Raw genomic sequence first — 26,268 nt, 5'->3', positions numbered from 1 at the left:
ATTTAAAATATTTATTTATAAATTATTAATAATGAAATGTTAAAAATTGCAATTTTGCTTATTCAGTGTTATGAAAAGGATTTAAAGAAAGGCTTTTATTCACTCTTTGTTGTAATTTATACAGTAGACGTCATTATTAAATTAAAAAATAATTTATTATATAAAAAGGTGTCTTTTTAATAGATTTTTTTGCATCATTCCTTTAATCTGGGAAACCCTCTTGTATAATTTTATAACGGCAAAAACAATCATGTACATACATACATACATACATACATACATACATACATACATACATACATACATACATACATACATACATACATACATACATACATATTTACAAATTATTTTAAAGTAATTTCCAATTATTAACAAGCGAAATTTAAATTAATACATATATTTATGTATTTTCGATATTCTCACTCAAATCTTTTTTCTAATGAAATTATAAAAAATGTTGATGAATAAACTCAATCAAGAAATATATAATTTTTTGTATGTATAATTATTTTTCCATAAAAATATTTTTATTTTTTCTAAGAAAATGAAATTTATCGAAAACTACTAAATCAAAATTTATAGAAATTTTATTGAATTTTTCGATAAATATAAATTTATCAATCAATGATCAATAAGAGCGGGGTTTTGAGATGGTAATCAAATGCCAATTAATAATCAGATCAGTTAATCTAAAAATAAATTTAATCTTATGTTAATCCCCTTTGATGTTTTTGAGTACAAGATTAAACTTCGCAGTGTTGCCATACAAAACAACAGAAAACGTCACTGTTTGTTATCAAAACAATGCATATTTTATAAAAAAGAAGAAGATTTAATATGAAAATTAATAAAATCTTAAATTAAAAACAAAAAAATGTATTTTCAAGTGTCCAAAAATTTATACTAATCAATAAATAGAACATTTTTTATATTTATTTATATTTATAAAAATTTTATTAATTTTTTTGCATCAGCTGTTTACACTTTTGCATTTCGTGCTTACGATTAAACCACCTCCACTGGGCGCTTAAACTTGCAAACAAAATTAACAAATTGAGTACTCAAAAACATCTTTCGAGGATTAATTTTAATTTAATCGCTAATCTTTCACCTAAAGATTGGCCCTAAAAGAAATACTACATATGTATATGTAAACGTTTTCAAGAAAAAAATAATTATCAAAATATCAAGAATTTTTCCAAAAAGATTTTTTTGTAATGAAAATAAATAGAAAATTTCTGATATAAAGCAAAAATTGTCTAAATTTTTAATAATTTTTATTTTTTTATTTAATAAGAGCACGATACCTTTATCATAAAATTTTTGATAAACAGAAAATTTTTCGATATTTTCTTTCGATAAATTAAAATTTGTCGATAAATTTATTGATAAAAAGAAAATTTTACGAGAATTTTGTATAAATAAAAACACTAAATTCATATTGTTAAACAAACGTAAACATAAAAATAAATCAAGTCAAATTTTAAATTCAAACGTTTAAAACATTAAATTTAAATGTTTTTGAATTTCAGTGCTGCCAAGTCACAACGAATCTACTCATCTGGTAACTCAAGAATTTCATCCCCCAAAAATACGAATATAAAATAGAAAGAAAAAATGAAAAATTTGCTAAAAAGAAACAGTCGAAAAGTGAATGTGAGCAACTGTGGAACGTTAGATTGTTCCGAAAGGCAGACTGACAAAGAAGTGGAAATTTATAAACCCATTTCAGAAGATACAGAAAAACTTAAAGATCAGAATAAATTTGCAAGTATCAATAAAGGTAAGAATTTAATAAGTAATACATTTAAGATAAAAAATAACTTAGTGAAAAAAATGTTTTATGAAAAGTGCGACCATGGGTGTGTCAAAAGTTAAACATTTTGTACTCTGGTTTGTGTGTAGAAATCTACGTACAATTTTGGTTTTTAACCTTATGTAAAATAACTTGTAAATTCCCCTCCTCGCCACACGTGGCAAAGTTCTAAAGGAAATGCTTTTGTGACAATGAATAAATGATGTACATATGTAAGCAAAATCTTAGGAATATGTATACTAAAATATCAAGTATCTATTGCGTCAGCAAAACTTTTTCCACTTGATACAATTATTGTACATACTACATACATATCCACTTTAAGAAAAAATATGTATTGTAGTTAATCAAACTACAAAGCAATTTAATTCAATTTGTATTAACGACTTTAATAAGCTTCATTAAATTTTGATTATGCTTATGAAAATTATGCAAAATTAATTTGAGTTTTATCTTTAGATAATATTAAACAAGATCTTAAATAATAAATAAGTCCATTCCCAAGTACTGGCATAAATTTTCAAACCAATACCGAAAATAATAATATTGAAATATGTACATATACACAGGTACATACGTACATATTTTGTACTAACATATTTCCGAAAATGTGCTGGGTCTAGCTCTAGCCTTTAGACCTGCTGCACAATTTTTAAAAAGGTTTAAGCTCAATCCCAAGGCTTATAAAATATTTGTTAATCTTTTTGAATATACTCATGAATTTAGCTATGATAAAAGTTGTTTGGAGTGACTATTTCAGTTCTAAGTAACGATATGTCTATCTTTATAAATACAAATTAATTAATAAAACAATTCAACTCAACCATATTAATATTAACTTTGAATTCAACCGCTATGGTTATTACAATAAATCACTTTTAAAATAAAGATAAGACAATTTACTATATAAACATCGTATAATACGTTATCTTTAAAACAACAAAGAAGGCTCGACATTCATTCATAAAAATTCTTATTTGCAGTAGAAAAGTGTTCAACATCGCCACTTGATAACGTAGTTGTTTTGAAAGAGGAAACCCCTTCAGGCGATAACAAAATGGTGCAGGAAGAGAACAATGTAAATGATGGTGCCGATGAGCAAATGTTGGGTGCCGAAGATAACGAAAAATTGGCTGACAAGCGTGAAGAAGTCAAATTTATTAAGGGAGATCAACAAAATGGAGATGCTAAGATCGATATTGGTGTTGTCAATGGAAAGGTAAGTGTGTTTAGTTTTAAGAATATGTAAAATGGAATAATTATCCATTTTTTTGTATCACTTTTTTAATGTATGCCTAGGATAAACAAGAGGTTGGTAATAATCATTTAACAAAATTTAAATGCATCAACCGAAATATAGCATATATGTATATAATATTTTTCTCTATCCGAACTACCTACATATTTTAAGTATCATTATTTTTATTGTAATCTGCGCAGGCTTTTACCGGCATGACTAAAGAGGAGCTAATGAAATATGCCAATGATCCCTTCTGGGTACGTTTGCGTTGGATATTCTTTATATCATTCTGGTTGGTTTGGTTGGGAATGTTGGTTGGTGCGATCCTAATTATTGTTGATGCACCAAAATGCGCTGCACCTGAACCACTGCCCTGGTACAAGAGTGGCATTTTAGCTAAATTCCCCACTTTTGAGGTGAACAATGAAAATGTTGCGGTAGTTAGCCAAATGAAAGCCAGCGGTGTAATTTATGAGTTACCAGCAGAAGATACTTATAATATACGGGAACCAGAAGTTGAGGAAAAAATCAAGAACCTCGTTAATCACTACAAGGATAGCAAGGTTCATGTTATTCTTGATATTACAGCCAATTACGTACCTAAGTCGTCTAGACTATTGAAACAAGCATTAGACGATGAAACTAAGCGTTCGGCATTTGTATGGACTGAAAAGGTCGAAGTTCCTAATAATTGGTTGTCTTTGGTAAATGGTTCGGCTTGGGCTGAAGTGATGCCAGGCAATTATGTGCTTTCACAATTCGGTGATGGTCTTTACGACTTGCATATGAATGACTCTATCGTAAAACATGAATTGAGTGATGTGCTTCAACATGCTATAGAATTGGGTGTTGGGGGTATACGTTTGAAGAATACCAAATTCTTTATATTATCGAAGAACTTTAAAAATGAAATACCAGCTGTTACTACAAATTATGATCTAACTCAATATGGATTTTGGACTCACAGCCAAACCACATTCCAGGAAGGTTTGGGAGATGTTCTCTATGAATATCGTGCCGTGGTTAAGAATAGTTCGGCTGATGCCTTCCTTTCGGTGGCTGATGATATCATACGTCCTCAAAATTACAAGACCAGCGCAGGAGAGATGGGTGTCGATATTCCAATCTATGGACAATTTGTGAAGAATTTAGCTGCCCCCAAAGGCAAGAAATTGAGCAGCGAACTAGCGGGCATTATGCAAGACGTTAATAACAATTGGGTACAATGGAATGTTGCCGATTTGGGTGATGAAGCAACTGTCAGTCCATTTTCCATTTATTTGTTCTTATCTTTGTTGCCTGGCACACCTGTGCTTCCCGTGGGTGATGAAGTATACGGTAATATTACAAATAAAGTGTACGACCAATTCGAACAATGGCGTTCGTCACCCTCTTACATGCATGGCGACTTTGATATGTTATCGGTAGATCCATTGGTTGCTTACACCAGGTAAATAATATTTTCCTTTTAACAATATCTAATATATTTCTAACTCATGAGATATGGCATGACATTGTCTAATAAATTCATTAAACATTTTCATTTATCTTTTAACACTTTGCTAACATTACTTTCTAAATACACAAATAACTAAACTAAATGGTTAATGGTACCACCATTAGACAAAGGTAAGGGGAATATCTAAACATTTAAATATCACATTTTATATATTCTTTACATATTTACATATATGTATCTGTTATATACAACTTTTTTTTATTGGTATTAAAAAAATATTTATATTTTGCCTCTGCATAGGATAAAGTCTGGAAATCCTGGTTATTTAGTTGTTTTTAATCCCACTGAGCTTAATCAACCTCTTAACTTGGGCAACGCAAGTTTACCAGAAACAATGAATGTGAAATATTTCAGCAATGCATCTAATGCCACTAAAACGTAAATATATTTTTCTTTAATAATTTTATCAAATATATAAAATTTAATTTTATCTTTATTTTAGTGGCCAGATTTCAATTTCTGATTTCGAAGTTGCTCCATTGTCAACAGCTGTTTTGTCATATGTCCCCGTTAAGTCGGATTAAGAGCAGAGTGACATTCAATAACTTTATCATGTTATAAAGAGTTATACAATAAAAGAATTGCTTAAGAAGAACATACTCAAATTAAATTAAAAAAAATATATGAATATTTAAAAAAGTTATACTACATATTATCGTTTGCTTTAAATAAATTGTTCTTAAAAGTTCATTGCAAATATTAAATGTTGTTTATTAATTTTACATTTTCTGGTTAATTTATACTATTGTTTTGATCGATTCCAATTGATAACATTGTATCGATCGTAAGAGTTAATCTATTTCGATTGTGGTAGAAAATTATAATTTGACAAACATTGCACTGACCTGGACTGATATATCAAGTATAATCATGTATTTGTCATAGACTCCAATTAATGTTGGAATTGGAATTAAAACGACAAATAACATACATAATGTGTTATTAATCCAATGTACATATTATGTGAAATTCAATATTAATGAAATTCAATATAATAAGTTGAATCTAGTATTATCGAATATAAAATCACATTTATCCAATGTTTGCTTTCAAATCCAATTCCGTATCTGTTCCTCAACACGCCAGGTTAGTCAAGTTTTAATAAGAATTAATATGAAAAAACAAATACAAAATTAATAATAACACGGATATGTAAATCCATAGATATTAAATAAATTTTTGTTTAAAATTTGTTTTATTAAATATTTATCATGTGTGTACTATGAAAAAGGTATACATATAACGTTCGGTACATTTATTATTTGTAGCAACGGCGGTTAATACATCTTAAGACTATCAACCTACAATAAATGAACAGTGGACACAATATGAAATCATTCCACCCATAATGCGGTAAGTTATTCCAGTGCCACGTCAATCAGTTGCTGCTGTTGGTCTATTTCATTCTTCAATAGCTTTGATTCTGTATCAATTTCTAGTTTTAAAGATTCAAGTTTAATTTTAAAGCCTTCAACTTCACTGTGCACCATTTCCAAACACTTTAAATCCTCAATGAATTGTTCGAAAACGGACCACCACTCTTCTGTATTGTTTACGGCTACGTCGGGTGTTTTGTTTTTGCTGCTCAGTTGCTCTACATCCACCTGGAATGTTTCAATGTCTGACAAAATCTCATCCAAAGTAGGTGCCGAGGGTGGAGTAATATTTTTGTTGCTCTTAGGTTTTTTAAACATTTTATTTTTAACAAAATTAACTTCTCTATAAAATGTTGCAGAAACTCAAAAATGTAAACATTAAACAGCTGTGAAGGGTGGTGCCAATTCAAGGTTTTTGTGTTGTCAGCAAAAAATAATTCATGTGTTAGTTAGTTATTTTTTCATTGTAACTGTAATTAATTATATATTAATTATTGCCTCGGTTTGGTTTTGCCCCTTAACAGTATGATATCAGTAAGGAGGAGTTATATGGCCTCGATATATCATAACGCCATCACCAATTACGGCTTACGCCTAAAAAGGCCTAGTCTAAGAACTACCAATCCCACCTATACTTTGGCATAGGAAGCTGGAACTCCCGAACTCCGGTCCTGAGTTTACTGGTCTCCACCAAAATTACGAATCACCTTATTGCTTTATAAAATCTAATATTTCTAATTCTATATAGTTTTTTATGGATAAATATCGGTGTTTGTTTTTAATATTGTAAATATTGGCGTTTTTATTTATCACATTTACCAACATTGCTTACGAAAATGCTTTGTAAATGGTGCTGCCAGATTCGATTATTTTAAAAATACATATTTCATTTTAAAATAAACAATTTTTTTACCATCAAAATTTATGTTTTTAAAAAGATTTGGGTTAAAATTACAGTGGAATTATTCCACTGGAATAAAAAATAAATTAAAAAAAAAAGAAATTGCAAAACATATTCATTATACAGTGATGCCACAGTTTTTTTTTTGCAATACAAATGCGACCCTATGTAAACAATTATTTACCGCCTTTCTTATTGGACTTTTTTGTAATAAAGTTTTTTGTGTCGTGTTTTAGTGAATTGTGTTGTGGACTGATAAAATTTTAATAAAAACATTCAATAAGTGAACAAAATGACAAATACAAGTGTAAATAGTGCATCTAACCAGCATCGTAATATAGAGAATGCATCACGAGCAAAGAATCCCTTCGAAAGCATAACAGATGTTTTAAGCTACAAATCTAGTACTGCAGTGGAATTCTTCCTTTATAGTCGAGCTAAAAATGATATGGATGGCAAAACTTTGAAATGGGCCTTCAAACTAGCGGAACGTAATGTATCGCCGTTTTACAAACAGTTAAGTATGGGTTGGCAGCCAAAAGTAAAGCAAAGTGATTTAAATAAGTCATGGGCAAGATATTTGGTAGCAGTAGACGCAAATAAGACACCTGTGGCTTACTCGATGTTTAGATTTGATATGGACTATGGTCACAGCGTGTTGTACTGGTAAGTTTTATTGATTTCCTTGTAAATATAAGAATTAGAAAAGTTTTATTTGTTTTTTATTTCAATCCACAGTTACGAGATGCAAATTGAGCCTACTGCCCAAAGACAGGGTTTGGGCAAACATATGATGCTGGCCCTAGAGCAATGTGCGAAACACTGGAAAATGCAGAAGGTTGTACTCACCGTACTCAAAAATAATGAAAATGCTAAAGCATTTTTCAAGGCTATTGGCTATACTTTGGATGATTCCTCCCCCGATGTGTTAGAAAAAGCTGACTATGAAATTCTTTCCAAACCCACTAACCTAACATAGTTTAAGTTCCCCAGTAACATCTGCCAGCAGATATGGCAAAGCTGAAGCTAAGTTAAACTAACAACACATCTTTATTTTTACAAAAGAAAAATTACAAACTATTTCAACAAAAACTTAAAGGAAGCGTTTAGCTTGTTCTTCCATGTACTTGGCCATACGTATATCTTTAGCACTAAGACCACCAACGTCATGTGTTGACATAGTTACTTGGACTTTATTGTAGACATTAAACCATTCAGGATGATGATTCATTTTTTCGGCCAACAAGGCAGCTCCGGACATAAAACTGAAAGCTTGGTTGAAATCATTGAACAAATATTCCTTGTATATGGCATCCCGACCATTTACCATGCTCCAACCAGCATTCAATAGAGGTTGCAAAACTTCGGCACGTTCTTGTTCGGTAAGTTTAGTCTAAAATGGAAACAAAAATATTTGATAAATTTTACATTTACAACTAAAATTTGAATGCAATGAACTTCTTGTTCTCAACAAAAGCATCAAAAATGTTAAATTATTTAAACCGGTTTTAATTTTATTTTAATTGTTTGTTAATAACATTGTGTTTGCACATGAACCACTTAAACTTTTAAATTTGTAAATACTTTCACTTTATTTTTCAAGATTTTTAGGTCTTATCAATATTTGGAATGACCTTAAGGTTAAAATTTTCTTAAAATACTTTGTACATATTTAAGTAAAATAATATATTGAATATTTATTAAAATGACTCAACAAGTGTTTAGGATTTTTTTATATGTTATTTATATAAAATATCCCACAAAATGTGTATCCAATTACTTACCATTTTTTTCTTGGCAATGGTCTGAGTTTTTACGCCTGTCGTAGTATACTGTCTTTTGGTTACTGTTGGTCCAACAAATCTTGTATTCTCAATCAACTTCAATCTCTTACTGCAACTTTAAACAATACACAAAAATGCTTTTGAAATCTTGTACTTAAAGCTTTTTAATACTGTATCTTATCTCTCTTACTCAATTAAACCTTCTGTTGTAGAGGGATGAAGAAGAGGAGTGATTTTTCCATCAAATGTACTAGCGAACAACTTTTGATATTGAATCCTGCCAAGTCTTGATGAACATAATAATGTAACTCCTCTTTGCATTTTTATTTATATTTTTTAGTTTTTTGTTAAAATTTTTAAACATAAACAATTTTGTCGACGATGAACGTTATGTTATAACGATTTCAGCTGTTTTAGTAAATGTTGCCATATAGATGTATTTATAATACAGGGTGAATTCAATATTATTTAATGACATTACACCGTGAAAAATATATTTTAAAATTTTTCGCAGGTTATTTTTATTTTAATTTTTTTTGTTATTTATTAGATTAAAGGAATAAGCTTTGTCATAAAGATTCGAATATTATTGGAAATAATGAATTAATTCCTGAGAAATTCAATGATAAGTTTTTTTATTTCAAAATGTTAAAAAGTATTTTAACTGTTTTTTGTATCTGATTGATTTCGAATAAAATTTTATCATTTAGAAATATTTTTAATTTCCATAGGAATTCATTCATTAGGAAATTAATTTAAATACATCGAATGCTTTAAGGATTAATTCTAGGAATTAAAATTTGGGAATGCCTTTGAAGAATGGTTGATTGCTTAAAATAAAATTCAATCTAAAAGAAAATACTTAGGGTATTATTACTTTCGAAATAATTGGCCTTGGCTTAGAATCAGTTTTTTGTATAAAAAAAAAAAACTTTCATTTGATTGATTATTTAGTTTAAGATTTTATTAAAAATAACTTTTATTAATTTTCTTAATTCTTTTTTCCTAGTTTTATAACCATATAAAAAATATTATAAAATTTTGTCGAGTTAATTTTTATGTTCTTCCTCGACCTCATTATTATAATAATCATAGTCTGTCGAATGAGTAGATGTTTTCAATAATGGCTTGACAGTTGTTAAATGTATGGTATTGTCGGCGAGGTTCTCCGATATATCGATGGGTTTTAAAGAAATTTTTTCCGTTTCCTGATTAACGCTGGAAGCTGTCGATGAATCCCAAACTTTGGGCATCTCTGTAGTTTTACGCCAACGTAAACTGTAACGACTGCGCACAAACGGTTTAAAAGTGCTTGCTTGGGTTCCTAAACAATTAAAAAGATCCTCGAATAAATTATATATTTTTATTTTCCAATTCTTTACGTACCACAGAACAATCCAAGCAATAAGACGATTATTGAAATAAATTTAAAATTTAGTTTCATTTCACTTTAAAGAACAATTTTAGACTGTAGATGGTTGTTTAAAATCTCCTCCTTTTATATATTTTTTGTAGTATTCCATGTTAATATTGTTTGGTTAATTAATCACCATATGTTTAATCCCGTGGGGATAACAGTCATTGACTGTGCCTGGACTTTTTGTTGCACTTGAATTGGTGTAAATGTCAGTTTGTGGATGAAAGCGAAAGTGTACATGTATAAATGTATGATGATCATTATAATTCTTTTAAAAATTATTGCAATTTTGCATATAGTTTGTTCTAAGCTATTGTTGCTACTCATGTTTTAACAAAAATAACACATGTATCCTCTAGAGATCAGGGGAAAAATCATTAAAGATTCTTTGACATTTTATATGTTTATACATACATACATATGTACATACATAAATATGTACATGTACATATGTATGTACATAAATACATGTACATAAATATATTTGCCAGTCAGTGTTTATGTGATAATATGAAATGCATTTATAGCTCCATCTGCAATTATTTTGTGTAAAATTATTCTTTGAGGTAATCACATAAAAATTACCAAATTGGAAAGTTAATTTAAAGAGTTCAATGACTTGGCAAATAATAGGAAGTGTTTTTAGATATTACCCCTGAGAATAAAACCTTTGCATCCGCATGAATGCCTATACATTAGACCGACTAACAAAAAATGGTGCTTGAGTTACCCCCCTCAAAATATGATAGTTCCCATTAGACCGACCGGCTGGGCCGGTTACAAAAAAGTCCCTTTTGAGTTTTTTCTTAAACAAAATATACGATATGTGGTATCATTTGAAAGGGTTTTTGAAGCCACGTCCAGTGGTGAGGAAAATTTGTGCATTCATTTTATTTATATTAATGAAAAACCTAACAATTTTTAATTTTTTGGAATATAACAATTATCATTGGATGCTGCTTTAAAACCCCTTTCAAACGATACCCCATATTGGGTATATTGTTTCTAAACAAAACGAAAATTTAAAAAAAAATAATTCAAAAATACCTTTTTTAAATTTGGTCCAGCTCACGAACGGTCATCGCTATACTTAAAATATTTTTGGAATCATTATAAAACAAAGCAAGGTAAATTTTGAGAGGGGTAACAAAAACACCATACAAAGTGAGTCAGTCTACTATACATACATATGTACATATCGACCCCTTTTCGCAAAACAGACGTAACCGACAAAATTTAACAGCAGAGCAATTTTTAAATGTCTTTCCAAGTAGGACAGTTCTTTCGATTTTATATTTTTGCTATATACATACTTACGTTTGTTTCGATTTTATATTTGTGCTATATACGTTTTCTTTTTTCTTTCTTTTTTACCGTGACAAATTTTTATGATATAAACGATGTTGTGTTGCTTTACGTACTTCTTTTTCTTGTAAAGATATGTATGCTAAGGCTAAATATATGATTTGGGGCGGGTTTCTTACCACTCAGTTAAACTAGGCTTAACTTGCTGTTAGATTAAACTCGGAACAAATTTAGGCGGACTTTAACCGATAATTGTGCTTTTCAGTTATGGATTTAAGAGCAGTTAACTTTGTCAGTACTGCCAACTTTTCAGTCAAAAACATAAACAATGAACAGCTGTTTTTTGAAAATATTACTTTTGTAAAATTAAAAATTTTAGAAAAAATTAAAATAAACATTTAAAACTATAATAATATTGATAAAACAAATAACAAAATTACTATTTACTTAAAAAATTAAGTTTTTCTTCTTCCGAATTGATTATTTTATTGTTTTTGTTGATTGTGTCTTCTCATTTATAACTAAGGTTTAATTGGCCAATATCACTCAGTTAAACTAAGATTATATGTAACGTAACTAATTACTGGAAAAACAAAATATAGATTAAACCCTTAGGGCGGGTTTTTCTGATAAAGATAATCTGTTCATTGTTTATGTTTTTGACTGAAAAAAACAGAATCATCGGTTAAAGTCCGCCTAAATTTGTTCCGAGTTTAATCTAACAGCAAGTTAAGCCTAGTTTAACTGAGTAGTAGTAGCGATAAGAGTAAATTTTTATTTGTGTTTTTAATGAAAGAGAGTCACACATATGGGCAATTCCATGAAAAGGTAAACCACGACTGAAAAAATAAAACCCTTATAACTTCTGCATTTTTGAAGATAATTCAACAAAATTTGGTATATGATATTTTGTAGCACCAAAGACGAAGACTGTTGAAAATTTTTGAAATCGGTCTATTTTTACACCTCGCCCCCATACAAAGGGACCCGAAAATATTACTTTTTAGCTCATAATTCTGTTAATTATAATACTATCCCTTCAAAAATCGGCAGATCTAAAATGTTTATAAGCCTAAACCATTATGCCGATTTTCATAACGATTGGACCTCATTTGAGCCTAGTTCCATTCAATGTTTAATTTCAGAAAAACACTTAAACGTCCGTAACTCACCTGTAATCACTAGTATTATGATAGAATTTGGCACAAATAAGTTTTATATGAATTAAAATCACACCCCAAAATTTTATGAAGATCGGTCCATATTTGTCCCTGGTCGCCATGTAACTCCAGTTTTTTATTTTTATCAATAAATTGCTTAAACATGTATATAGGTCGGCCATGTCCGACTGCACTTTCCTACTCCTTTTGATTTGTTGAAGTGTGTGTACGCATATATTTCCAAAATATATATTTTATAACCTAAAAAAAAAAAATCAGGAGAAAAATCTGTCACATACGATGTGTCACGTACGATATTTAAATATGATTATTATAAAATTATATTAATTTCTTTTTTTATTTGAAAATTATGGACTACTAATGAAAAATATGTCCCATAGTGTAAGAAATTAAAACAAAAAGATACACCTACAAAATTCCCAGATTTTCATAAATATTTACATGTACTTTAAAAACACTTCCGTTTTTTGTCATATCGCCATATTTTAATCCATATTTTGGAAAACAAGGTTCCGAATGGGATGAACGAATGTCACATACAATCGTATGGAATTGCCCATATGCTCATTTGTGAAATTGGAAACGTTCACTGAAATCTGTCGTGAGCCCATTTTGAACAATTTAATCACCTAACGGTCTTTAAGAGTGGTAATTTTCCATGGATAACCACTATCTGTTTCCTTTCCACGATTTTTCTCAAGTGAAATCGTGTTTCAGACCGATTTACGCTAAATTTTTTATTGAAAAGAGCGAACCAATTTACAAACGATATCTTAATCACATCTAAAATATGTTTATTAGATGATAATTAATACTATTATAATACTCGTATTGTATAATATCAAGAATCTTTCATTAAAAACACAATAAAAATAATAAATTTACTGTTATTTCATTTTTTGTACTCGCGGAAAAAGTTCACAAAAACTTTTATTACCAAGTAATGGGTATATTTACTCCTAAATAGCATATTAAGTCAAGCACTTACCACGAAGTTAAGTTCTGTTTTTGAATAAAAAAGCCGACGTTGGTGTAATAAAATAAAATTGGAAAACAAAATGTCAAGGCTTAAAAGTAAGTTCTTACATATAAAGTTATTTGTAAGTCATTACTAGACCCCTAAATAATTCAGACAGTATGTAGAAGTAATTGAAAAGTAAGTTGTTGCGCAAGTACAAGTCATTACCATGTTTTCGGTATATACTATATGTACATGAGGTGATCACTTTTTTATTTTTTGCAAATATACAATTTTACATTTGGTGCAGAAGATTTTTTTGTGAATATTGCCAACACGATTTTTATTATTTATTTAAAGTTTTTGTAAAAAATTAGCTATAACCCTAATACTTAATATTTTTATTTTTTTATTAGTACTAAACAATTGGTTATTTACTTAAAAAGTGTTCATTTCAATTGGTTTCTACTAATTGTTAAAGATTAGAAATGTATAAATATAAATGTGACACTTTTAGACAACCAAATAAAGGAATTTTCAATTATCATTTAGAATTCACTTGTTTAGGCAGACGTTTCTGTATCAAAATTATTTGCAATATTTTTTATTTTTAAAATCGACATTTTTTTTGTTATGGTGCGTTTTTATGTTCTTAATTAATCTAATAGTGATTTCTTATGATATATGTATGTTCAATGGTATCTTGAAGATCCAAAATATAATAATTGTAATAAATACTTAATAACTTATAAAAATTCGTCTAATACATACAATACACAAATATATTTAAGATTATTTAAATATAAGACAACTTAAGATTGTTTAGACTTGGCTCCCGATGGTATTGGTGGTGGTGGCACATCTGGTACATTGCTATCTTTACTTTTTGAGCCATTTTTGATATTTTCAAAAGCCGGTTCAGGTGCTGTGGAGTCTGTAGATGGTACTGGACTTTCGGTTGGTTCTTCAGCGGTAGTAAGAGGAGGGAGTGTAGGTGCGGCTGTTGGTAATGGCTGCGGTTGGCTGGGGGGTTGAGGGTATAATTTGTCTGTAGGTATTGTATTGCTTAAGGGAAATTGTGGACCCGTTGGCAGATAGTCATAGGGTGGTAGAAATTGTTGTCTTAAACCTGGCAAAGTATTATAATACAAAGGAGGAATTTGATTGAATCTGTATGGTGGCAAATGGAAAGGTTGTGGTCCATAAGGATAAGCACGAGGATTGTATGGTTGCGGTTGTCTAAGTGGTATTAGTGAAGGTGGTAAGCCATATTGATTTAGAGGTATTGGTAATTGTTCTGATGGCATTTTAGTAGGTTGATTAGGATCTTTAGGTAATTCTGCAGGAGCTGATTGCATCACCAAAGTCGGGGGTTGTACTGTAGGCTGCGGTTGCTCTTCCAATCCTGTAGGTGGGATTGAAGCTGCTTGTGGATTTTCTGCTGCTGGGGCTGTTGGTGGATTCTGCGGTAGAGGATAACCGGATAAAGGTTGTGGCATTAAAGGTTGTTCCATAATTTGAGGCGGAAATTGCGGTGGAGGTAAAGGATAATGTAGCTACAAATTAGCCGAAGATAATTATTTGAATTATTTGTGCATAAATTAAGATATTTTAAAACTAACCTGCTCCTTCGGTGTCAAGGCTGGTGCAATTGGTTGAGCAAGTCTTACTACATGTGGATTATAAATACCATATGGATTGTATGGACCATAGTGAGCAATACCAGATTCATGTATTGTGGGTTGTATCACTGGGTAGGCTCTACTTTGTACCAAATCTTCGTCTGTTGTTATCAAAGCATTATATACTTTGGGCTTACGTCGCAAAGCTGCTTTTCCCTCAGAATACCCAATTGTCACCATTATTGCGACAATAATTGTTATAATCTGTAAAATTCCAAAAGAACATCACGATGTTATTGGGTGTGTTTTTATTTAGAATTTTCTACAATAATTTTATGGATATACAAACACGTTTTGTGTCATGACAATATTTTGCTATTCAAAAAGAGACCTTCACGCATTTAACTACATTGTCCATGGCAGGAATGCAGAAGAAGCTTTAATTTTATAATATTTCTACTATTCGCCATTCTATTATACTTGGCTGACATTTTTTTTTCAGTGGGTGTGTACGTTTCTTTGTCCAAACAAAATTAGACAAAAGATCTGAAAATCTTTGTCATACATTCCAAATACTCTTAGGATGTGTATTCCCATATTTTAATAGATTAGATTAGATTTTAATTAAATAAAATTAATATGAAAATTGTTTATTTGACTTAAGTATTAGATTCGAGTTTGCTAAATGGTTACTTCAGCTGTGAAATCACCTACTTTGTGATCAATAGTATGTTCTCTTCTAGAATTATAATTACAAATTCTAATTATAAAAGTCTAAAACCGCTTTTTGGCTACTTAAAGTGTAAATAATTTATACATTATTACTTTTTACTTTACAAACAAGACGGAAGTGTCAATTTCAATTTAATCTCATTAATTGCCAAATAATCATATTAAAAATTGTTAATAAGGTTTAGAAACGAAACATTGATTGACATGTAAAATTTAAAAGTTTGACAAAAGTTTTGACAACTTAAGGGTGTCGCCACTAAATAAAATAAAAAAAATATTTTGATCAATCGATCGATCAAAATTCATTTGAACCATATTGATAAATTGTATGTTTGAGCGTAATTCTTTGTGTGAAAACACAATAAATTTTTAATAAAAATAATACAAATTGTATGTATTTGTTGTATAAAATAAATTATTTAAGTATGTATGTAGCGTATATGTTCGTATATATCGTATACATGTGTATACAATATGAATACTATTTATCTCCTTTAATTTATAACCAGTTAATCTTGTTATATTTCTAGTATGAATGTGAATTATATCAGTGGTAACTCCCAGCTTATTGGGTGCCGTTCTATATAAATACATTGTCTAAATGAAATGTTCTATGTTTTCATGATCATGTCAATTTTAAACTGTATAAATGTACAGTGTCAATTAAAACCATATTTTGCACAATTCAATTATGAACAAGAAGAAGTAACAATTCAAAATTATATTTCAATTCAGAAAAAATATGTTCGAAATATGTCTGTTTTCAGCATCATTCAATATATTCCAATTTTCCACATTTCAAATTCAAATGTTCTAGTCAAAATATAAAGCTGAAAATCTCATTTTCCTTTCCTGTTTTTGAAAATAGATTGAAACATCCCATTTCATTATTATATGCATTCTGTGTAACTTCTGAAGCGAACAAGTTAATTGTTCGCATTTTTGGCGAAAGAAAAAGTTTAGAATGGAAAAAGTATAAATGTTCTTTCCAATTTTGACGGTCACTGTCTTATTATCTAATAAAAAATCACTCTTTCCATTTAATATAGTTTTTATTTCGCCAATAAAAACTAAATTAAATGAGTGCAATTTGAAACAATTCAAAGCGGAACTTTAAAAAGTTGCAAAATGTTTCCAACCGGAGTCTACAAAATTTAAATAATAAACTGTTTAATTTGTTTATTTATACAATTATTGAATGCAAGTTGTACAAGTGCATTTTCTATTTATTTTATAAATTTGTATGGCTTAAAATAACAAAATGTTAAATTTGAAATTTTGACAAATTTTAAGACGAACTTGAGTTTGAAATATTTGGGTCACAGCCCAAGTGTCTACAACACTTTTATTTATTTACACTTTTTAAGAGTTTTCGAGTGTGTTTTGTCTAAGGAAAATGAAAGTGTTTTATACTCGTATGTAGTATGCCTGTAGCGGTGTCTGTTAGTTGTCAGTTACTTTGGAAGCTTAACACACTTAAGACCGAACCGTCACTTTCATTATCATCGTTATTATATTTTAATAGATGTTAGAGTTTGCTTACAAATTTTGTAGTTGGTTTTTTTATCATAGACTTAAAAATGTTGTTGATTTTATATTTAGTTCTCCACAGGGAATTCATTTTTTAATATGTTATTGCAGCCTTTGGAATTACAATTGTATATATTGTATCCTTCGGAAACTAAAAAAAAACTATTTCGAATTATAAAAAAATGTATTAATAAAATTTTAAATTTCTACTATGATTAAATTCATAACACATTTATTTATTATTGATCAAACCTAATGGACAACGTTAAAAATCAATAGTTTGAAGTGAATCTTGGAATTGGAATAATTCAAAGAATTTAAAACACAAAATCTAATTTTGTGAAACATATTTACATGGTTAGTTAGTTAGTTTGAAATGAGCATGTGTGTTACACTAAATCCGAAGAAATTCACTTGTTGTGCGCTCCTTTACCCACAACTTCCGGTCTAACAGACTAGAACACTAACCACTTACCCACCGGAGGCACACTGTGAAACGTACATAATAAAAAAATCTAAACCCAAATTTGAAAAGAAAACCATATTTGAGACGTTATAGGAGGTCAAAGGCACGAGGTGAAATATTTGTTTATAAAGTTTGTATGCCTTCCAAAATTACAATATGTCGACTTTTAAATTAAGACTTTACCTCTGTTATACACATCTTCTTCGTTCTATAAGATATTAACAAAAAACTAAAAACAAATATTAATTCCAAAATTTTGATATTGCATTTATTTCACACCGAAAACTTATACGAACGATATCTTAGCGACTACAAGAGATTTTTCCAAAACTCAAAAAGTATTTTTATGGGAAAAGTTATTACGAATTAAGTCTAAATGTAGGAAAAATTAAGTTTCCGTAAATTTATGGTTGTCTCAAACTTCAGGTTAACATATCTTGAAGAAAGAAGCAGATATAATAGGGGATAAACTTTTAAAATTTTAATTTTTTTTTCCTGGAATGTAACCAGAATTTTCAAAAACATTATCCCCAAGTGGGTCTCGAACTCAAGCCTGAAGTATATTCAATTATTAATAGTGTGGAATATTTGCTTTTCAAATAAGGATATTAACTTTTACACATACCAAAGATTTAAATGATTTCAGAGATTTCAGAGAGGGAAGTAAACAAAAATCTAATCTATAATAATTAAACTTTTATTTTAATAATGAAGGTTGTTATATTTAAAAGTTAAAGTTGAGTTCGCTTTCGTAAATTCTAATTTGAACCCGGTCTAATGTGTCTGTATTTTTCTCGAGTATAAAATGTTTTAATTGAAGTAAATGTTATAATTTTCCAAATAAATAATAAGAAACAATCACTGTTCTTGTTTAACTATAAAATCTGTTAAGAATTTAAAGAATGTTTTACATTGTTCATTCGTTCGTTCGTTGTAAGAATTTAACCGTTATAAAGTTATTCTAATGTGATAAAAAAAATATAAAAGTTCAGTATGGAAATTTATTTATTTTTTATTTTACTTTACTTCACTATTATTCCATTCACTCTTTATTCTTGGAAGTTGATACAGTTATATATGTATGTATATACTATGTAATGTGTAGTTTTTGTATCTAAGTGCATATGTATGTATGCAACTGAATGTATTTATCTATGTATTGCTGTATACAAGTGAATGTAATAAACCATCGATACGATTAATATTCTATTGAAGTCCTATTACAGTCTGATTGACTGCCTGATGTACGGATGGATAGATAGATAGATGGATGAATGGATACCAAATCATTATCCACAAATATACAAAACTACAACTACTCTATAGGTATAATACGTCGTTGCCTCTTTTAAAATGCAATGCAACAGTTGACTACTTGACCATCAGGCAGGCAAGTTCACTTATTGCTGTCATGCATTTTTTTTATTCCATCATTCTTTATTCATTCACTTGATCATTTATGTCTGTCACTACACATGTTTTAGTTTTTTAATTTGTTTTTCTTGTTCAAATATTATTTTATTAAATACATATATTGTAACTATTAGTTGTTGTTAATGGTGTTGTTCTTTATATGTTATTTATTATTCACCTTCATATCCATGATTTCGTTGTCTGTCTCTCTGTCGTTTAAAGGCCTACGGCAAGAATTATTGACATTCGATCACGTTCAACGTACTAGGGAACGTTTGAATAAATCAAATTGCACTTAATACTTGATTGCTGTTGCAGTTGCTTTTGTTAAATTTTGTAATTCACAGGATGTCACTTATGTCTCACTCAGCCAAGGTGTTCGTTTCTTGGTAAATTCAAATTATTCGTATTAATATTTTTTCAACACTTGATTTTTATATGTTTTTGCACTTTATTTTAAATATGTATATTTTTTCTGGGATTTGAACAGGAGATTTATTAATATCTCTCCCACTTAAAATAAACCACTTTTTATTTAAGACGTTTTTACACAGAAAGAGTCAATGTATGATTGAGCCGTTAGACGGGAGTACGAAACCTTTTATACCTTATTTTCTTCCACCGTTGGTAACGAACCAGCAACAGCAGCAACAAGAGCCAGAAAATACAAACATCATAAATAGAAAAAAAAAAAAAAAAACAGCAGCAGCAACAGAAAGAGTAATAGCAACAGCAATAGCAACATCCACTGAAACTGAAATCTAATTGAAATTGATATTAAATTTGCGATTGTTTGTGTGTTAGAGGTACTTTGCTGTGGTACTTATAGTAATAGTACGAAAGTACCGAATAGTTTTTATTGTTGTTTTTGTCTCATTTAAGCGGAGCGTACTTCTCAACAACATTTTATAGTCACTGCAGCTGCAGAGTTAAGTTTCATAGCTTTTGTTATTGTTGTTGTCATTGACGACGTCATTCTTGGCAACCAACAACGTTTTTAATTTGTTTGTATTTACATGAGTTGTATCTATGTATGTACATATCTATCTACAACGTACATACATATGTATGTACGTATTGCTTGCAATTGGGTGCATTTTGTAAAAAGAGACCCACAAAATAAAACTAAAAACATTTTACGCACACTTTTTTATGTTTTATTGATCTTGCTGATTGTTAACATGGATTAGTGGAGAGTCCAGTGGTGTATATTTTAATTTCGTTTTATTATTGTCACAAACACACTCATATCTTTATTGGAGTTCAAGAGCGAGTAATTATAAGAGATGATAAGTATATTATTCAAATGTACTTTTTATATCTAAAACTAGTAACTGATCTTATCATCAAATATTCGGAAGTAATTATGTTTTGACTGCAAAACACCTCTGTAGTTTCAAAGCTCATTTAGTTTGTTTTAAAGGAGTTTATCCAATGCTTCTTTGTTGTAATCAAGGAGATGAGGCATCTGTTCCCTCCAGTTCTTTTAGGGCGATATACATACATACGTTGATGTAAAAAAAAAATTTTTAAATATTAAGCTACTGAACATTTAATACTAACTATTTATTATGAAAGTAAATTTTCTTGGTTTGACTTGATTATCGGAATGAAGATCTAATAAAAAAAGTGCAATATATGCCTTTATTTATGAAATAACGACATCTTTGATTTTTGAAATAGCTGAAATTTCGCCTTCAATATTCACGTTTAATGTAGTTAGTTAGTTTGAAAGGTGGGTATGTAGATCCGATCCGAAGAAATACACTTAGGCTTCTATCGGGATTGTGGGAATCGAACCCACCACCTCCGGTATACCAGATTAGAACACTAACCTACCGAAGGCCATAACGTTTAATGTAACTCCAATAAAAAAGTCTAACTGAAAAAATTTTATATGAAAATTTGAGGATAAAACAAACGATCGACCCTCTGTCTGCATTATTCGTAATGAACCCCCTTAAGCTTAACTATAAAAAAACTGAAAGTTTTTTTTTTCTTAAACAGAACTATGTCTGAAACAATTGTTTAAAATTAAATTGAAATAATCTACAAAAATCTTAAAATGGCACCCATCTGGTACTTTTATGTTTCAAAAAATGTACGCAAAAGTGTACATTTGCAAATGTAAACTCATTCATAGTTTATTAATTGTTTGGCTGCTTGCGGTTCATGTCTCTTAGAAATGTTGAATTTTGTTGCGCTTTAACTAAAAGTAATTTGTAAATCTGTTAAATTTGCATCCATTTGAAATTGTTTTCTTGTTGCTTTTGACTTGTGTTATTTGCAACGTTTTTTTTTATTACCTCTGGCTAAAGTTGTTGTTGTTTTTAATCTGCTGTGTGCTAGAGTTGTTGTTTAGTTTTTTTTTATATTTTAGCCATAATTTTTGATGAATTTGTCTTTTGGTCTCTGGGTCAGCTGTATTTACCCGCAAGTGTTAGACTATCTAATGGTTATTTGCCATTATTATTACAATCAATACTTTTGCAAATTCATTTATGCTAAAGTAAATACTTCTGACCATTTTTACATAGAAAATGTTGAAAAAAAAATTAAAATTCTAACAATAGCCAGTCCATTTAGTTCTTTAGATTGTAAAAGTAAAAATGTATTTATGTATCTGCAAATATGAATTTACGATTGTTTGAAAAAGGTGTGGGTAGAAATTCAACTTAAAGTAACTTTTATGAGAATTTTAATAAGTGTTCTTTAAGTCTGTGAAGCGTGTGTTACAACCATTATTCTTTAAGATTTCGTTGTAATTACTTACAAATTAGTTACATTTTTGTGTTGGTTTCGATTAAAAAAAAATATGAAAAATTTAAGTTATAGATCTTATTAATCAATCAATTTGTTTATGCAAAATTTTCACTACTTGATTTTTCTAGGTCATTTCAAAATTTATTGTATTTGATAACAGTTTACAATAGCAACATAATAAATTTTCTATAAATAAATTGTATTTTTGTAAGATCGAATGTACTGACAACTTCATTCATTCATAAAACTTTGTGGTTTTTTGTGTGAAATGTTTTTCTTAAAATAAAATTGTATTATTTTTTCACTTTGCTTTATTTAAAAGAAAATATTATTTACTCTTATTTGTGAAAGCGCCAACTTGAAACTATTACTAATAGGATTAAAACGGTACAGTGTGTATTTTTTTTTATTATTTTGTTTTCTTGTATACGAGTAGTATTGTACAATTTTCAAACATGATTGTAAATCATAAAAAGACGTACTAAACAGATTTATTTTGATAAGCACCGACTGTATTATTTACTAAACTTATAAAGTATCTATAAAAAACAAAAAATGGCAGTAGTAAAATTCTAAATGATAAACGTCATCTAGGATCTGCGATCAGAATGAAAAAATCCTTGATAATATCAATAGATAGACTGGGTTTAGAGGCCCAGTACCTAACAATACTCCATCTAAGGTCTGCATTATGCCATTTTGAGGTAGCTGTATTTCCGTTTTCCACGAAGAATTCGAAATATTAGCCTTAGAAACTCTTCTTTGCATAAGACTTTTAGTTCGGCACTGCAATTGCATTTGGGAACTTCCTCATTGTATTTCAGAAATTTCGAGAAAATTTTTATTTATCTCAAATATACTTTCCAATTAGAAATTTCCAACTGTATTTTATAATTTTCCAATTGTATATGAAAAATTTTACTTGAAAATTCTACTCTTAATTTCTGAAATACTATTGGAAAATTCTGGAATAAAAATAAAACTTTTTGAAATACAATTGGAAAGTATGTATATTTTTACATTTTTAATTTCTAAAATACAATTGGAAATGCTGTACTTAGTGATTTAAAGAGAACTTGATCTTTGATCCATTTAAACCCTTTTTTAGCCTGAAAATTTAAGATTTTTGTGATACACAATTCCAGTTTGTGCTTCAGGTGTAAAATTTTTACCGCGACGCTCTTATTGGAGGACTTTATTGTGACGGATGTCAGACATTTAAACTAATTCGGGCATGTTTTTCTTCTGGAACCGTAGCACTTTTCGGAGTATTTAGTAGGCGTTAATGCATTTGATCTGTTCTCTGCAGCACACTTCCAATCTCTTTCATTCCCTTCAGGCACGATAACCGTACACTATCGATGCTCTTGTTCTTCTGGATATTGATAGATATTGAAGGAGTTTCCGACGTTGTCAAGTTTTGAGTGTTTAGCGCGGATTTCAGGGACAAATATCTCGATAGAGTGAGGACCCGAATCAACCAACACCGTAACAGGTGTCGTCCATTATAATTTGGGCATTAGATTCTTGCATGGTTTTAACCAGAAGTAAATATAGGAAAAACGCATAAGCATCTTGATTCTCTACAGCTGTTGAGCTGTTGAGTTTATTGTATAATTCTTTTATTTATATTAAAAATCTTGTATGAAGTTTATTTTCTATGTCATAGTAGTTTGTATTCTATGTAAGCACATTTTTTTTAGTGTAGTGTACCTTAACAGCTATAAGAACTAACAAATAGTAAAGAAAAGACCCCCACGAGTTGTAAAAAAATTAAAATGAAGTAGAAATGCTAGTGATTTGACAAAGATTTTCACAATTTACGCCGTTTTAAATCGAAAGTATTTAATTACTTGCCCAAAGGCTGCAGTTGTTATTTTTATGTTTTTTATTTATGACCCTTGATTGTGCGTTGATTTTCTTAAATATCGGTATTCTGTATTCTTTGTATAAAGTGGGTTTTCAGAAAAATATTTATTTAGGTTGTGAAATGACCCAATTCCCTGCATTAGCAGTACATTTAATTTTGTTTATTATAAAATAAGCCAAAATAATTTATGTGTAATGTATGTATTTACGTATTTACTTGTATTAAGCCAGTTATTACTTATCCAGTTGGTCTGTCTGTCTGTCTGTCATTTGAAAACTTTAATGTTGTGGGCAATTTTTTTCCAACAATCTATGTTTGATTGTTGCCTTCTGAGGGCTTTTGCAGCGCGTGGGCATAAAACGGATTTGAATATGTTGTGTTAACACAACAACATGATTTATATTGTATTTCATTTTTTTCGCTTCTTAAAATGTGTCTTAAGACCGACAAACGAACAAACTGACACAGCGTTTTGTGTTTATGAATCTATCAGTAAACCAGCTAACAACAAAGGAATGCAGTTAAGATTATTACTTGTAAGTCGAGTATATAGTATTTTAAAAAATTCATTTAAATCATTTTATTTTGATCTCAAGTATTTTTGTATGCTTTGGTATTTATGCCATCAATGATTTGTGCACTAAACTCTTTGGTATGATTAAAAGTTGCCCCATTCATCCTTCCGATCATTCCTCTTCATGTATGCCTTATGCATTCACTGGGTTGTAAGTAAGTTTGTCTGCCTTGGCGTCGTCACCATGTCTGTTGGTCTTCGTCGTTGTCAATTTCCGCTTTTCTTTCTTGTTGTTGAATGAAAGAAAAGAAGGTATGCATGTAAGATGCCTATTGTTTTTCTTTTTTAAACGCAATTGCAATGTTTTAGTTTGTGGCATTATTTAGGTTAAATTTTTGTTTTTATTATGCTCTGTACCCTATAATATAGCAACGGCGTTAAAAGGTGGGTTTGCTGATAAATTCACGTTTACCTAGTTAACAATTTTAATTCCTTTTAATTATTTCTGAATTATAACTTTTGATTCGAGAATAGGTCCGATTTATAGATGTCTATTTAGAAATTGAATCCAAAAAGACAGACTATTTAAAAAAGCATTTGGTCTGGTCAGTTGTCTGATGGAATTAAATTGTAGAATTACATTCCCGACTATTTTTATAAAGCGATTTAACTGTGTGTTTTCTTTGGCTTAGGGTGTTGCATTGTCCATCTATATCTTATTTTTGCGGTTCATATTGTTGTGCTTTGTACGTTGAAGACGAGGTAAATTTTATCAAAATACTTACGTAGTTTCCCTTTTCACAACATTTATTGAGTTGATTTTAAAGGAATTGAAATCGTTTGCTGTCCATAATGAAAGTAAATACACGTACGAGTACAAATATTAAATACTTTAGTTTGTTGCTCTACAAGTTTCTTTTTCATTTCTTTAGAGATTGAAAGTTCTGCCTTTTTTTCTTCGTAAAGAAAAACCTTTTACCATTGTTTAGTTCATAATTTATGATGGGAATTATTTGTTGAATGAATTTCTTTCACTTTTTATGCAAAAAAAAGGTTTATTCTTCTAAAAGTTGCATATTTGTTTTCGATTTCTTCTACCCCACCGCTTAAGATTTCTTTTTTAACTGTCGAAGTTATAAAATTATTTAAAAAACCATCGTTTAAATGTTTAGGAAAAGTTTTCTTCTGTGTAAACAAAGCTTTAAAAGACAGCAATTGTACCAGACATGGCACAGTCTATGGACTGGAGTATTAGCTAGTTTATGAACTAAACCATGGACTGGTTTATTAATCTATGGACTAGTCTATTAACATATACTTGTGGATAGCTACTATCATATCATTACCAATAGTTTTATTTATTTTGTAAATCTTTTAAAAAAACTTTAGGATTAAAAGTACAAAATTTCAACTTTTAAATGGGTTAGCCTACAGCCTAATCAATAGATTAATCTATGGGCCGGAGTGACTAATCTATAGTCTATGGACTGTTGGCAAGTCAATGTACTATTCTATTGACTAGTTTATAGTCTATGTTTGACTGTTCTATTAAATAGTCTAAAGAATAGTTTATGGACTACATCCGGCAACCTTTACACTCTAAACTAATGATATAAACATAATTTCTAACTGCTTCTGTATCCATTTCATCACCATGAATTTCAATTTACATATACATACATACATACAAATGTAAATAAATATTTCATCATAAGGTTATGTGGAAAATGATTGATTATCTTTGATTCTTATTTCTGAAATCGTAATGAATACATAATCGTTTTTTTTTGCCGAAAACAAAACAAATTTCACTTTCTTTTGATAAATTGCCACAAAAATGAAAGAAAACAAAAATTGA

General features: G+C 29.5%; 6 protein-coding genes across 11 annotated transcripts; 2 read left to right on the top strand and 4 right to left on the bottom strand.

Annotated features, from left to right (window-relative positions):
* Window positions 1-1,540: 1,540 nt before the first annotated feature.
* On the top strand, window positions 1,541-5,282 carry LOC119600706 (maltase 2). Of its 6 annotated transcripts, none has more exons than XM_037951160.1 (7): window positions 1,541-1,786; window positions 2,803-3,038; window positions 3,119-3,130; window positions 3,260-4,509; window positions 4,683-4,688; window positions 4,819-4,956; window positions 5,021-5,282. In XM_037951160.1, exons 1-7 carry the CDS (start codon window positions 1,621-1,623, stop codon window positions 5,100-5,102), a joined length of 1,890 nt encoding a protein of 629 aa, XP_037807088.1. In that variant the 5' UTR covers window positions 1,541-1,620; the 3' UTR covers window positions 5,103-5,282. The 6 variants fall into 6 exon arrangements, with proteins under 6 accessions (XP_037807088.1, XP_037807114.1, XP_037807106.1 ...); XM_037951169.1 differs by having other exon boundaries at window positions 1,624-1,786; window positions 2,806-3,038; XM_037951186.1 differs by lacking the exon at window positions 3,119-3,130.
* A 463-nt stretch (window positions 5,283-5,745) lies between these two features.
* LOC119600701 lies at window positions 5,746-6,367 on the bottom strand. Its single transcript, XM_037951147.1, has one exon. The coding sequence runs from the start codon at window positions 6,270-6,272 to the stop codon at window positions 5,937-5,939; it is 336 nt and encodes a 111-aa protein (XP_037807075.1). The 5' UTR covers window positions 6,273-6,367; the 3' UTR covers window positions 5,746-5,936.
* Window positions 6,368-7,038: 671 nt separating this feature from the next.
* Window positions 7,039-7,953, top strand: LOC119601076 (N-alpha-acetyltransferase 40). The gene is made up of 2 exons (XM_037951786.1): window positions 7,039-7,521; window positions 7,594-7,953. The coding sequence occupies exons 1-2, from the start codon at window positions 7,148-7,150 to the stop codon at window positions 7,832-7,834; spliced, it is 615 nt and encodes a 204-aa protein (XP_037807714.1). The 5' UTR covers window positions 7,039-7,147; the 3' UTR covers window positions 7,835-7,953.
* LOC119601083 (pterin-4-alpha-carbinolamine dehydratase) lies at window positions 7,887-9,064 on the bottom strand. The gene is made up of 3 exons (XM_037951794.1): window positions 8,830-9,064; window positions 8,640-8,754; window positions 7,887-8,248 (listed from the first exon to the last, which is right to left on the bottom strand). Exons 1-3 carry the CDS (start codon window positions 8,958-8,960, stop codon window positions 7,949-7,951), a joined length of 546 nt encoding a protein of 181 aa, XP_037807722.1. The 5' UTR covers window positions 8,961-9,064; the 3' UTR covers window positions 7,887-7,948.
* Window positions 9,065-9,615: 551 nt separating this feature from the next.
* On the bottom strand, window positions 9,616-10,129 carry LOC119600925. Its single transcript, XM_037951517.1, has 2 exons — window positions 10,026-10,129; window positions 9,616-9,963 (listed from the first exon to the last, which is right to left on the bottom strand). The coding sequence occupies exons 1-2, from the start codon at window positions 10,081-10,083 to the stop codon at window positions 9,689-9,691; spliced, it is 333 nt and encodes a 110-aa protein (XP_037807445.1). The 5' UTR covers window positions 10,084-10,129; the 3' UTR covers window positions 9,616-9,688.
* Window positions 10,130-13,688: 3,559 nt separating this feature from the next.
* On the bottom strand, window positions 13,689-19,857 carry LOC119601091 (proline-rich receptor-like protein kinase PERK9). Its single transcript, XM_037951822.1, has 3 exons — window positions 19,442-19,857; window positions 15,123-15,386; window positions 13,689-15,056 (listed from the first exon to the last, which is right to left on the bottom strand). Exons 1-3 carry the CDS (start codon window positions 19,451-19,453, stop codon window positions 14,313-14,315), a joined length of 1,020 nt encoding a protein of 339 aa, XP_037807750.1. The 5' UTR covers window positions 19,454-19,857; the 3' UTR covers window positions 13,689-14,312.
* Between the last annotated feature and the right edge of the window lie 6,411 nt (window positions 19,858-26,268).

This window comes from Lucilia sericata, unplaced genomic scaffold (genome assembly GCF_015586225.1).
Source record: "Lucilia sericata isolate MDLA Ls3-8-SP2 unplaced genomic scaffold, ASM1558622v1 Contig000005F_arrow, whole genome shotgun sequence".
NCBI classification, from domain to species: domain Eukaryota; kingdom Metazoa; phylum Arthropoda; class Insecta; order Diptera; family Calliphoridae; genus Lucilia; species Lucilia sericata.
This window is presented reverse-complemented; position numbering and strand designations above follow the sequence as displayed.